Here is a 14343-nt window from a genome sequence, read left to right on the forward strand (position 1 = left end):
AGGGGTGCATCGAGTGTCCCTTAGACTGTGACATGCCCACTCTCTTTGTTTGTTTTCCCCTCCTGACCTGACACACAGCATTTCCCATACTCAGGACAAGCCTGCCTCACCACAGTGTAATATCTGGAATAAGACACAAAGTGATTTGTTTAGGGACTGCCACAGGTAACATCTGGATTCCCCAGAGCATAACCATTTGCTTAAATAGTCCCTGCTTTACACTTGGGAGAGTTTCTTGCAGAAATGGTAGCCAGTACATTCAGAAGTAGGCAAATCCAAGAGATAGAAATTAGCAGATGGTGTCCTTGTAGCTGGCCAAATAAAAGAAAGGAAGGATTAGACTTAGCAACAGCCTTGGTCCTGTGCTGAGTGATAGGGGATATAAGGCAAGCAGATACATTGTTTGGTCCTGTGCTGAGTGATAGGGGAATACAAGGCAAGCAGATACATTATTTGGTCCTGTGCTGAGTGGTAGTGGATACAAGGCAAGCAGATACATTGTTTGGTCCTGTGCTGAGTGATAGGGAATACAAGGCAAGCAGATACATTGTTTTTATACGCTAGACATCCACAAACCCTCTGCCGGAGGCAGTTTATGCAGCCAGAGCAGCAGCTGCGACTGCGCAGTGATCACAGGTGCGGGGCTGGAGGCCAGGCTGGAGAGATGAGGACTGAGCAGCTGTCTCCTAAATATAAGCTTCTTGTTTGGGAGGGATTGCCTTAAATTAGCCCAGACTAGAGACAGTGTGTTACAATAATGGCATTGGCATTGGCTCATGCTCCTTCGTGTTCCTTTGGATCTGAGGCTGAAGTGACAGCCAGGAATATGCTCCAACAGTCGATGGTGTAACAGGTGGGGACCTGAGACTTGAGGACAGAAACTGTGGTTTCAAGGTTCTTGTATCTGTTTACAATACAGTGCTTAAAGACACATGGGTAGTTACAGGGAAGGAGATAGTTTATTATTAAAGGGAGATACAATGTGCGTGCCTTCCCTGGGACCTGGCTCCAAAAAAGTCAAAAAGAGAGAGGAGGGATGGGGGGTTAATATCTGCAGTGATCTTTCATGACTCATTAACATAGCCCCAACTCTCTGAATTTGGCACAGCCTGGGCTTTTCCCAGCATGCTCTCTGCCTGGGCTTTTCCCAGCATGCCCTGGCCTGAATGAGGCTTAAGTAAACCGCGGTCAGCCTGGCTTGCCGCCACTGCCACCCTTTGTTTGCTCATTTCTAGGATTTCTTCCTCCACCAGTTTTCATTCCCCTGCCTCAGCAGAGCAGTGAATCTGTCCTAGCAGCAGACAGAGAGAAATGTATTAGTTCCTTTTCTCGCTGCTGTGACCAAAGCGTTGACAAATGAAACTTAAAGGAGAAGGGGTCTACTGAGGTCCACAGTTGGAGGATACAGTCCATCGTGGGGAGGTGAGGCATGGTGGCCTGAGTCTGAGGCAGGAGGTCACATTGCATCCATGGTCAGGAAGCAGAGAGAGAGGGTTGCTGCTGTTCATCTCCATTTCTTTTTATGTAATCTGGGACCCCAACCCATGGAGTGATGGTGCCCACATTTTGGGGGGGGGGGTCTTTCCAACTAATCCAGAGCTCCCTTGGACACACCCCCAGAGGTTTGCCTACTAGGTGATTCTAGGTCCTATTGAGGGCTGTTCATGACAATTATTGACATTAATGATGATCAATGAAACCATCACAGCAGTGGGTGTGGCTAGTGTATGTCATGGGCATGGAAGTGGGGACTATGCTGGAAGCTGTTTTCTGGGTAGCTGGTCAAAACTTGATGGTGGACTGAGGGGTGTGCCTTGGAAGGAAGGGTAGGCTAATCAAGTGTGGGCAAAGGAGGCCTGGGTGCCCTGACAGGGGGCACAGAGGCTCCAGAGGGCTGGCAGAATGATGTTGTGAGTTGAGTCATAAGGGCACAGTATTAAAGGGACAATAATGAGGAACCTTGAGTTCTGGACTCAGGGAGGCTAAACCTGTTTATCACTATTCTCTCTCTCTCTCTCTCTCTCTCTCTCTCTCTCTCTCTCTCTCTGTCTCTCTCTCTCTCTCTCTCTCTCTCTCTCTCTCTCTGTGTGTGTGTGTGTGTGTGTGTGTTTCTCTCTCTCTCTGAGACAGGATTTCTCTGTGTAGCCCTGGATGTCCTGGAACTCACTCCGTACATCAGGCTGGCCTTGAACTCCCAGAGATCCATCCACCTGCCTCTGTCTCCCAAGTGCTGGGATTAAAGGCGTGCACCATCCATCACACCTGGCTTATCGCCATGTTCTTGTTGCACCCACTTAGCGCAATCAGCACATGGTAGGTTGCTACATCTTTGCTGAAGTCAACTTGATTGTGACAACTGGATACATCCTAGAGGTGTTTCTCTCCTTGAGCTAGGAATGGCTTCAAAGCCATGCTGACTGTTCACCTCTGTCAGAGCTTGTCACTGGTGTCATCAGCATGAGAACCATTAGTGCCTTCTCACTCGATCTAGTTACCTGTGGAAAAGCCAGGACCCAGTGTCCCTTTGCTTCTTCTCATCCCTTCTCAGGTGCATTTCACAAGTCCATCTTGATGGCTTAGTGCCAACCCTTTGCCCTTCGTGGGCAAGTCACACAGGGCATCCACAGACTGAATATTGGCCAGTCTGCATCCCTGGTTATTGAATCTCAGGTTTCAGTCAACTGTGATGTAGACAGGAGTGGTCAGTGGATGGAGGAGCAGCTCTGATGCTAAGGTCCTATTCCCCAACTGGTTCTTGATCTGTCAGTAAAGAAAGTCATGGGCCAATTGCTGGGCAAAAGGTACAGGTGGGACTTCCATGTCCCAGGAGGCAGGCAGAGTGGCCACACAGTGGCTCCCATAGGCTGGTGGTCAGGGGAGTTTAGCAACTGAAGTTTAGGGCAGGTGGGAGAGACTGAGATGAGGAAGTGATAAGGGCTCGCTTTTCCAGGCAGGCATAGTAAGCACCCAGCAACTGTGCTGAGAGAGCAAGTTAAATTGAACAGTTGCGTGTCTGTGTCTTTTGTCTGAGGATTCAAGGGGAGACAAATGGGGGCTGGTACCACGGTCACTTCCTGGAGTAAAGGTGGGAAGAGCTTAAAGCTACATGTTTACAAGTGGACACTTGGGGGACGGGCTCATGGGCCCATTTCTATGGAAAGCCAACAAACCAACTGAGTTGGTAGAGTTTATGCTGTGCCGTTCATGAGTTCATGGGCTTGCTCTTAGCTGCCCTCTGCCTCTGTTATTCAGCTGTACATAGTGAATAGAATCTGCCTGCAGGGCTGTGGGGAGATAAAACGGAAAAATACTTAGAAAGTCCCAAACACAAAGTCATACAAAACAAGCGGCTTCACCCGATGGTGAGTGACGTTAGCATTTTAACATGAGTTCCAAAGTGCTAGTCTGAGGTCAGAGATCAGCACAATGCAATGTGGGCTCTCTGGGTCGAAGGCTCCTCGAGCTCTCTGGGGGTTAACAGTGAACTTGATACACTGTTTCTGCCAGCCAGAATAATTCTCGCAGGTCAAGACAAGGGCTTTGTTGGGATTGATCTCCTCTGATCTAGACTGGAGGATTTCCACAGAACCCCCAGAAGTATCCTGTGCCCTTTGTCCCCTTGCCTTTCCAGTGGGCTTCTCTCTCCCTCAGTGTTAGCTCTCAGATGTATAGCTAAGCCCAGCCTCTAAGAAGAGTTCCTGATCAAATAGGCCCGTAGCAGGCACCCGGCAACAGTGTTTATTACCAGACAGTTCAGCCCCTCTATTACCTTTCCTGACAACATCACCAGTTGCTATACATTCTTCAGAACAGAAGGTGGTTTGGGGGTTCTTTTGTGGGCTGAGCATAATCTCTTGTACCTACCAGGCCATGGCTAAGAGGTGGAGGCCAGGATAGGAAAGGGTAAGGCCGTCTGCCACCACCATTTATAAGGTCTCCAGCAACTGTCCTTCCTTTTAAAGAATTTTTTTTGATGTGTGCATGTGTGTATGTGTTTACCTATGTAAGCAAGCACATGCATGTGCAAGTCAGAGAACAACCTCATGTGTCAGTCCTTGCCCTCCAAATGTTTTTGACAGCGTCTTCGTTGTTTGCTACTGTGCATCCCAGCCTATCTGGTCTCCTAGCTTCTGGGGATCCTCCTGCCTCTGTCCTTTATCTTACTTTAGCAGCACTTGGGCTACAGAGGTTCAATATCACATCCAGATTTATACTCACTGTTGGGATCAAACTCCAGTCTTCATCTTTCTTTCTTTCTTTCTTTCTTTCTTTCTTTCTTTCTTTCTTTCTTTCTTTCTTTCTTTCTTTCTTTCTCTCTCTCTCTCTCTCTCTTTCTTTCTTTCTCTCTTTCTTTCCTTCTTTCTCTCCTTTTTAAATTAGGTATATTCTCTATTTACATTTCAAATGTTGTCCTCTTTCCTGGTTCCTCCCTCCCCTGAAAATCCCGTAAGCCATCTCCCCTTCCCCAGTCAACCCATACCCGCTTCCCTGTCCTGGTATTCCTCTACACTATGGTATCAAGTCTTTCTAGGACCAAGGGCCTCTCTCCCACTTGGTGTCCCACAAGATTGTCCTCTGCTGCCAATATGTCTGGGGCCATGGGTTACTCCAAGTGTACTCTGGTTGATGGTTTTGTCCCTGGGAGCTCTGGAAATCCTTGGTGACTCATATTGTTGTTCCTCCTATGGCGCTGCAAACCCCTTCAGCTCCTTTGGTCCTTTCTCTATCTCATCCACTGGGGACCCTGTGCTTAGTTCAATGGCTGGCTGAGAGTTTCCCCCTCTGTATTTGTCATGCACTAGCAGAGCCTCCCATGTGACAGCTATATCCAGCTCTGTCAGCAAGTATTTGTGGGCATTGATAATAGTGTCTGGGTTTTGTAATTGTATATGGGATGGATCACTAGATGGGGTAGTCTCTGGATGGTCTTTCCCTCAGTCTCTGCTCTACACTTTGTCCCTGTATCTCCTTCTGTGGATATTGTGTTCCTCCTTCTAAAAATTACTAGAGTATCCATACTTTGTTCTTCCTCCTTCTTGGGCATCATTTGATATGTGAATTGTGTCTTGGGTATTCCAAGCTTCTAAGCTATATCCACTTATCAGTGAGTGCATTCCATGAGTGTTCTTTTGTGACTGGGTTACCTCACTCAGGATGATGTTCTCCAGTTCCATCCATTTGTCTAAGAATTTCATGAATTCATTGTTTTTAATGGCTGAATAGTACTTCATTGTGTATATATACCACATTTTCTGTATCCATTCCTCCATTGAGGGACATCTGGTTGTGGTGGCACACGCCGGTAGTATTTGCTGAAGGAGGCAAAGGCAGGAGGATCACGAGTTTGAGGCCAGCCTGATCTTCATGCTTTCACAGCAAGCCCTTTGGCCACTGATGCATCTCCCTAGTGACCCCTCCTCTTTAGTCCTTGAAGGAAATGTTACTGAGGTTTCTGACTGAAATGGAATAACAAGACCCCATCGTGCCTATCCCAAGGGAGAGTAGGACAGTCAGGCTGTGCATAGAAAGTGTACCCAGAAAACCATGCCTTGACTGCAGATTTGGTGAGCCATCAGCAGGTTAGAATGGGGGCCGAATAGGGAATGCTACCTTCACATGACAGAATGCATGCAGCTATGAGCCTCGGGCACAGTAGATGTGGCAGGGACCACCGGCTGCAAGTCTGCTTCTTTTTCCTTAGGACAGAACTTTCACTTCACCTAGGGCCACAAGGAACTCTGGTCTCCACTGGAGCCAGACAGTGCCCTGAGATGAGGCTCTGACCACAGGTAGGCAGTGACTCTATAGTGGATATTTGTCCTGCCTGGTGAACTCTAATGAGAATGAGCAACTTGTCACTCTAGAAGATACCTTCAATCTAGTGTGACTCTCCAGACAGGGAAGTGCTGGGGTGGTACAGCAACAAGATGAAGTATGGATCTTGACTAAAAACCCTTTTTGAGATGATTGTAGGTTTACACAGATATAAGAATACAGGTATGTGAAGAACCACTTAGAGGGCATCATCTCACAAAATTATAGCAGTTGCTATAGCCAGAATGTTTACTCTGATACACTTAAGATCTGTTATGCTGGGTTGGCAAGATGGCTCAGTGTTTAAGAGTACTGACCATTCTTTCAGAGGACCTGAGTTCAATTCTTGGCACCCATGTGTATTGGGAATTGGTTCTGATGCTTTGTCTTGATTTGGCCCCCAAATCTGGAATCTGCATGCCTACACTCTGAAGTTCTCTGTCCCCAAATGGTTTTTGATTGATGTGAGGGAGAGGAGGAGGGAGAGGGAGAGGAGGAGGGAGAGGGAGAGGAGGAGGGAGAGGAGGGGGGGAGAGGGAGAGGGAGAAGAGGGAGAGGGAGAGAGGGAGAGGGAGAGGAGGAGGGGGAGAGGAAGAGGGAGGGGGAAAGGAGAGGGGGAAGGGGAGGGAGAAGGAAAGGGAGAAGAGGGAGAGGGAGGAGAGGGAGAGAGGGAGAAAGAGGGAGGGACAGGGAGGGGGATGGAGAGGGAGAGGGAAGGAGAGGCCAGACTTCTAGGTTCCCAGGAGAAGAAACACAGGGAGGATAAGGAAAGGATCTCCTCAAGAAGAAAGGAATTTATGCCCCCTTTCCCCCTTTATATAAACTAGAGTCTAATTTATGCTGCCTTTACATTCATGCCTGTGGTGACATCTGTTAGAGTGTGGCTGACCTACCATGGTAGCTAAAAAACTTAAATAAAACTGAATGACATTCAGATGCTAATACCTCTCAATTAGGGATGGGGGCTCAGGGCCCCGCTCCCCACTCCGTGCTGGAAGGTAAACCAGCCTGCTCTTGTGCAGGTCTTGTGGAGACAGCCACGGCTGCTGTGAGTTCATGAGTATAGAGGTCTTGCTGTGTCCAGAAGACAGTGTTTTGTCATGTCCTTTTTAACTTCTGCCTCTTCCCATCTTCCCGTCCCCTCCTCTTCAGTGGTCCCTGAGCCTTAGAGGTGGGGTTGACACATGTTCCATTTGTGGCTGATCACTCCATAAATGCTGATTCTCTGGACTTCGGCCAGTTGGGAGTTTCCTTGTTCCAGTTAACAAAGAAACTTCTCAGACAAGGTCCAAGGGCTGCACTAATTAATCTATGGGTATAGAGATGTGAATTTATTTAGAGGGAGTTTGATATGAGGTTTATTTACTAGTACAATGGCAGTAGCTTCACCCCTGGGTCTGAGAGCTCCTCAGACAGGAATTCTTCTTACATGTGTTTACCAAGCATGTGTGTCTTCCTTAAATCCAAATAGAAAGAGATTAGTTACACCTATAACACCTGTGTCACTATTGCATCATGGGTACAGTGGGTACCATACCTGGCTCCCTTGAAGAATCTTAGTCCTGTTCCTCAGAAAGAGATTAGCAGGGGTGGGGTGGGTGGGGAATATAACCGGATATTCAGAGATGCTCTCAGATGGCAGAGATGTGCCAGGCCTGCCCGGACACTGCAGAGTTTTGGGGCTCATCTCAGCTGCTTCCTCACACCGCGCTTCCCTTTCCAGGGGCTGGCGTCAGAGAGGATGTGTTTCTCATCTGGAGAGAAATGGAAGAAGCCTGCAGCACACTGGCTCAGGTCCGGAGCCTGGTGGACAAGGCTCCTCCGTCGGATGTGTCCCCAGCAGACGGCAGTAGGTGCTGTTTATGTATAAATTTGTAGTGCAAAAGAGGCAGCAACATTGGTGGTTGGGGATGGAAGTGGAGGAGTTGGAGTCTTTCTAACAGAAGAACTCCTTAAACTCAACTCTGAGGTGCTGGGGAGAGTCTCTGGAGCTGTGCATGAGTTGGGGGGGGGGGGCAGATATATATACACACTTGTATGTAATCATCCCCAAAGAAGAACCAGAGTTGGACAGTAGTTAAAATCATAAAGGCAGATTCTACCTGCGTATAGCAAGAGGAGGAAACAAGGCTTGGTATAGACCTGGGCTCACAGCACAGACATCTATAGTGTGGGGTAGAGGGACATCTGTGAACGGGAAATTAGTAGAAGGAGATTCAGTGAGTAAGGAGGCTTCTGTCTGGATGGGCACAACAGGATTCCTGCTGAAGGCTGGACCAGGTATTTCCTGCAGTGGTGGGCATGAGGAATTCCATTGAAATATTGATTTTGATCATTTATCAATTGAGAGGGAGCTGCAGCATTTTATTAACATTTGTCCTAATCATGCAAAGCTGAACACTGGAGCCCAAAGACTGGGGATATTTAAAAAGAAGATGCGCAGAGGCCTAACTCAAGCTAGCCAGGAAGGAAACCTTCCAAGGAGTATGGGTTTTTTGTTTGTTTGTTTTGTTTTCAAGAGAGTGTCTCTCTACACAGCCCTGGATGTCCTGGGACTCACTGTATAGCCCAGGCTAGATTTGAGCTCACAGAAATCCATCAGCCTCTGCCTCCCAAGTGCTGGGATAAAAGGCATGTGCTACTATCCCAGTGAGGCATGTATTAATTTTACAGAGATAGTAGGATGGGAGAACTCAGGGATGGGCCAGCTAGACTTAGCCTTGCTTACAGACTGGCTGTGGCGGATTGCCACCCACCCACCCTTACCTAATTGCAAGGAAGGCTGCCTTCACAGCAGTTCTAACTTAAGGCCACTGCTCTTCTGAGACCCGGCAGCTTCACTGTTGAATGCAGACACAGGCTAGGCAAGAAACTTAGAAGACCTGTTTAGAAGAGAGAGGGTCTGTGAGGGTTTGTATTACCAGTATTCAAAGGAAGTTACTCAAATGTACTTGCATTTCTGCCTCTAGAGACCTTTCATGCTCTAAGTAGCAATGGCAGCTGTTCCAAGAGTTTATAGGAGTAGGGATAGCTCAAAGACAGCCACCTTGCTGGAGGCTCACACCAGCAATGGGTGACAATTCATGAAGCTGGAACCCAGAGCTCTCTACTCAACTTGCAGGCAGCTCTACAGATCTGAGAACCCCCTGTAGGCAGCTTGGCTGGGCTGAGGGTTATAAATGCTTAAGTGCATTTCTAACCTTGGGAATGGAGAGGCCTTGTGTACCTGATAAGTTTCAGGACCTTCCTGAGACTTGTGGATTGCTTACTTTCCTAGTCTTAAAGTGCTCCCTTCCCACACACCTTGAGGATTGATTCCTTGTGTCCTAAGGATCTCCCCCCAGCATAGAATGTTTTGATTTGAAAGAAACTGCCATACATTAATGACAGTGAAGGCAGAGATCTAGTGAGCACCCACTGTGTGTCATGTGCTTCCCTAAGGGGCCAAGCTTGGGCTTAGCTTATTTCATCTTAAGAAACAAACAAACAAAGAAACAAACAAACACATACCTCTAGACTGAATCACTGTTGTCTATATTTGGAAGGTAATGAAGCCAAGGTACAGAAGGATTGTGTAAACAGCCAGTGGTCACACAGCCAGCAGGGCGAGTCTTCCCAGCCATGTTAATTTAGCAGAGATGCTGTATTCATCTGAGCACTGCTGTTTCAGTTACCACCAAATCTGTCCTGGTCTGACACAATGAGAGGCTGGCCTGGTGTCTAGCAGCTCGTTCCCACCACAGAGAAGCAAGCTCAGGGTATCTGCCAGTGAAGAAGAGTAAGGAGGCGACAAGGAATATTTTTTCTCTCTCTTCTAACCAAAGCATTGTCATAATGGAGGGCTGGAGTTTTGTAGCAAGAAAGTCCATATGAGGCTAGCCCAGGTCTCTTCTTCAGTCTTAGTTTGTTCTTTTCTAAAATGAAGAGAATATCATCATTCTGTGGGATTACTGCAGACATGAAGGAAAAGAATGCACGAAGCTCCCAGCAAGTCCCCACTTTCTCCATCCAAGTTAAGAGAACTGGCTCATGGATCCTCCTAATACTTAAGTTAGTGGAGGATCTGGTTTCTTCTAGGAGAAAGTAATAACAATAGCTAGCCTTCTGTGTCAGGGCTCTTCATAGGAATCCCCCTCTGGCTGTTCCCACAGGTTTCTGAGAGGTTTTGCAATGCTGCTTTGGGTTAAGTAACTCGCCCAAGGTGACATTGCTGACAAGTGACTAAACCTTGATTGGGAAGCTAACCATCTTTGAAACTGCTGCTGTCTGCCGACCCCCTGCCAGATATTCTGATTTGCTCCATGTGTGATGGTGCTAGGCTATTTTGAGAGTCTCCTGAGGAGTAGGCTTTGATGTCCCTGAAGGCTACAGTGTCCCCTCATACTGCTCGTGTCACAGAGGCATCATAAATATACACAAAAGCACATGCCCCACAACATTTTTTAAAAAGAAAATGATCTGTGAGTCTGAAAGTCTACAATGCTCTATAATACCCTTTATTTCAACCTAACATATATATATCCCCCAAAGAAAATAACTCCAACCAGATATTTAAAAAAAATACTCAGGACATACTATTTATATTTCAAAAGGGGAAGTTTGATCATTGGGTAGTCGCCTAAGCCTTTGCCTTTACCTTAATTTGACCCCAGCATCTACGAAGAGAATATCTGACTACCCTTTTCCCATCCAGGCTGCCGTCGGTCTAGGTGAAGATCCTGCGTCTGCTTTCTGGGAAGGCAGCCATTCCCTCAGCCTGACTGCTCAAGGTCTAAAGGCTGAAGGAGGTGGAGGTGGGGGTGGAGGGGCAGTGAAGCAGGAGGCTCCGACTGTCATTTGAGTGGACTGTAGATGAAGTAGAAAAAGGGTCCCTGGAGCTAGCTGTCCTCGGGTCCCTGTCACTGATTTATTTACTTCCACACTCACCTCCCCTGTCCCCCCTCACTGTCCCCTATCCCCCCACCTCCATCAGGGATTGGTCTGCTCATGTAACCATAGGGTAGGGCAGGTGGCAGTATCTGACTGAAGTGACTCATAAGGCTGATGCCTGGGACAGTAAAGCCACATCAGGAATTAACTTGTTTTAATCCTAAGAGCAGAACATAAAAATTCCTGAAGGAGATAATAACGATCCCCCCCCCCAATATATACAAAACAGTGTAAATGCATTGGACGCCAGGCAACAGGGGCGGTGGTCCACAAGACACACAGCAAAAGGGAGGCAAGCTGTGGCTCTCCCTAGTTGATTGCAGGGCCATGGGGCATGGAGGGAGAAGCCAGGAGGAGCTTGTCAAAGCTTGCTAAGTTTGGAGAGACACATCTGAGAGCCTAGAAAGAACAGGGCAGCTGCAGCTCACAGCAATAGCATGCCCGAATGGGAAGAAGCATGCGCCCAAAGCGACATGCAGAGACTGCTCCTCAAGGAGTCATCTGACTACTGAGCAGTTCACACATGTAAGAAAGTTGTCTGACAGGTGGGGGGCTAGAAGAAAAAAATATACAATGCTCACACAGCCCCAGGAACAGTTAGAGAACTTTGTAACTCACGGAGGTGTTATGACTGAGTCTTAGCCTGAGTGGTAGGGAACCACGAGTCCCGAGTGGAGGGAGCATTGCTCTGGGTACTCCTCAGAAGCCATCAGAGTGAGACGTGAAAGAGAAGGTTGCCAGGTGACACAACTCCACATCCCAACAGGGCTCTGAGAGATTTACACAGCACAGAACTGTCTAGCACACACCAAGATCCAATTCACAGCACTTGACATTCAGTCAGAGATTACCATGCAGAAAAAAGAAGCAAAAAAGAGTAATCTTTAATGAGAGAGAAGAGGGAGAGAGACAGAGACAGAGAAGAGACAGAGGCAGAGAATCAGTCAGCCAAAATGGACAGGGAGAGGCAGAATGTCATGGAAGCTGAAGAGGATGTTCTGTGATGGACCCCTCTTCCGGTTAGCCATTGGTTAGCCTTTTCATAAACTTGATACAACCTTGAGTCACATGGGGAGGGGAACTTTAAAGACTTGCCTTTACCACACTGACTTACATGCTGTCTCTGGAGCCATTTTCTTAACTGTTACTTGATACAGGAGGGGCCAGCCCACTGTGGGCGGTTCTTTCTACGCAGGTGGACCTGGGCAGCATAGGGAGAGTTGCTGAGCAGCGAGACAGTAAGCCAGTTAGCAGTGGTCCTCTATGGCCTCTGCTTCGGGTCTTGTCTCCAGGTCCCAGCTCTGAGCTCTTCCCCTGTCTTCCATTGAAAATGGACTATGATGTAACATATGAGCCAGCTGAATGCTCCCCTCCCCCAGATTGCTTGGATCAATGTTTTTATCACAGCGATCGCAAGAAAACTAGGTCGACTGGCCTTCATCACAGCTTCTATTCTAAGCAGCCCAGAGTGAGATGCCTCCGTGATCGATGGAAGGAGAAAGAATTAAGCCCAGGCCTTAGACTTGAAACCCAGTACAGACCTGCCAGAGCAAAACAGCGTTGGACAAAGCTATGTGATACCTACAGCCAGCCCACTACCCGTCGAATGCCCAGCTGGAACTGTGTTGGGCCAGGTGCTTGACTCCTTCCAGAGGACATACTTGAGTTTTATGTTACATCTCTGCCAGCTGTGGGATGGGCCTCAGATACCCAAGATTGTGTACCCACACAATGTGTACTCACAGCTGTGAGACTCAGAGGTCGCTTAATTTACCTTGTGTCAAGATGGTTAGGAGACTGCATTCACCAATATAACGCCAACTACAGACCACATAACATGACCCCCAAATCCCATTTGATGTAGGTAATTGGAATCATAAGATTCTGTCCCAGAATTGAGTGCTTGGCTAGCCTAACCCTAGGCATATTCCAACAGCCTCCATCCTGGGTCTGCCAGTGTATAGGACCTCTGCAACAGTTGTAGTGCTAGAAAACCTGTCCCCGTGGGACACTTGGACCTCTGTCCCAGCTGGCATCGCCTGTGGTAGTTGCAGTGGCCATGAATCAGAGATTCACCTCATCAGCTGGCATCCTGTAGCCGTGTGCACCTTGGCCATAGTCTAGTTGTTAGGCTGGTCCTGGCAGGTTGTTGGCTTAGCTTGTAACATGGGTTGGTGGCAATGGTGGCCATAGTTGTGACTAAGCAACTATAGCCCGAGACTAATCACTCACAGTGATTATGTCCAGAGCCAGACTCCAATGTCTGACCTCAGGCTGGTGACTGTGAAAGAGACATGGTGACCTCTAGGTCACAGGGGTGGCCTGTGAGGGCAGCCGGCCCACTTGTCTTTGTTCTTTCTGAGCAACGCGCAGTCAGCATAGTCAAGAGATCTGGGCTTGGGCTGCCCTTTGCTGCTGAAGCACTCATCCTTATTTTATCTGGGTGCCACCCAGGGCTGAAATTATGGAAGTGACAAATGACTCTATGTGTCAGCATGCATCTAGCAGGTGTGTCCAACCTTTGGACACTGAGACATGGTGTTGTCATCCACAAGACTCCAAGAAACATATGATCTATTTACCAAGGAAATCACACACACACACACACACACACACACACGTGCGCGCGTGCGCGTGCGCGCGCGCACAAATGCACATGTGCACATGCGCGCACACACATGCACACATGCACACACACATGCACACACATGCACATGCGCACACACGCACACACATGCACACACGCACACACATGCACACACACATACACACACACACACACACGCGCGCGCGCACACACACACATGCACACACATACACGTACACACACCTCATTCTTTAAGTGTTTGTATGTATGTGCATATATATTAATGTATATACAAATGTATGTGAGTATGGGTGTATGTATAGGAATATGGATGTTTTGTCTGCAAGTATGTCTTTGTACCCCATGCATGCCTGGTGCACAGGGAGGCCAGAGGAGAGCATTAGGCTCCCAGGGGCTGGAGTCACAGATGTCTACAAACTACCATGTGGGTGCTGGGAACTGAACCTGGGTCTTCTAGAAAAGCAGGCAGTGCTCTTAAGCACTGCACAATCTCTTCAGTCCCTCCCAGTGTTTTAAACAAGTTCTTGATCTCTGGTTGGGTTTAGTCAGAGTCACCCTGGACGGTGACACTGAGGCTTTCAGGAAACCATGACATCATACATGGGAAGTAAACAACTTACTTTTGAATAACCAGTGGATATAGGATAAAAGTCAAGAAGTAAATTAATTTTTCCCCTGAAATAAAAGCACAGGGAGACACAGCCTATCAAAGCATACAGCAGAAGTGGTGTCAAGGTGAGTGTGTATAGCAATCTGTGCCCCATGAGAGAAGTGCAAAACTCTGAGACAGCCTGTCACTGCTCCCTGACCCCCACCCAGGAGCTAGAGTTGGGAGAAGCAGCCACACCCCACATGAATATAAAGAACGGAGCAGAGAGGAGGCAGAGAGAGTAAAACCCACCAAGGATCTGCAAATCAGAGTGGAGTCTTCGGACAGACAAATGCTGACTTAGACCATGCAAGAAAAGGACAGGAGACCCCAATAAACGAGG

The 14343-nt window shown here is 47.9% G+C and overlaps 1 protein-coding gene across 1 annotated transcript in view; it reads left to right on the plus strand.

Annotated features, from left to right (window-relative positions):
• The window catches only part of Vwa3b (von Willebrand factor A domain containing 3B), a 170100-nt gene that overhangs the window by 41447 nt on the left and 114310 nt on the right, over positions 1 to 14343 (plus strand). Inside the window, 1 exon segment of the mRNA XM_052193191.1 lies at positions 7538 to 7663. Coding sequence (XP_052049151.1) covers positions 7538 to 7663 — 126 coding nt within the window.

Source organism: Apodemus sylvaticus, chromosome 9 (assembly GCF_947179515.1).
Source record: "Apodemus sylvaticus chromosome 9, mApoSyl1.1, whole genome shotgun sequence".
NCBI classification, from domain to species: Eukaryota; Metazoa; Chordata; class Mammalia; order Rodentia; family Muridae; genus Apodemus; species Apodemus sylvaticus.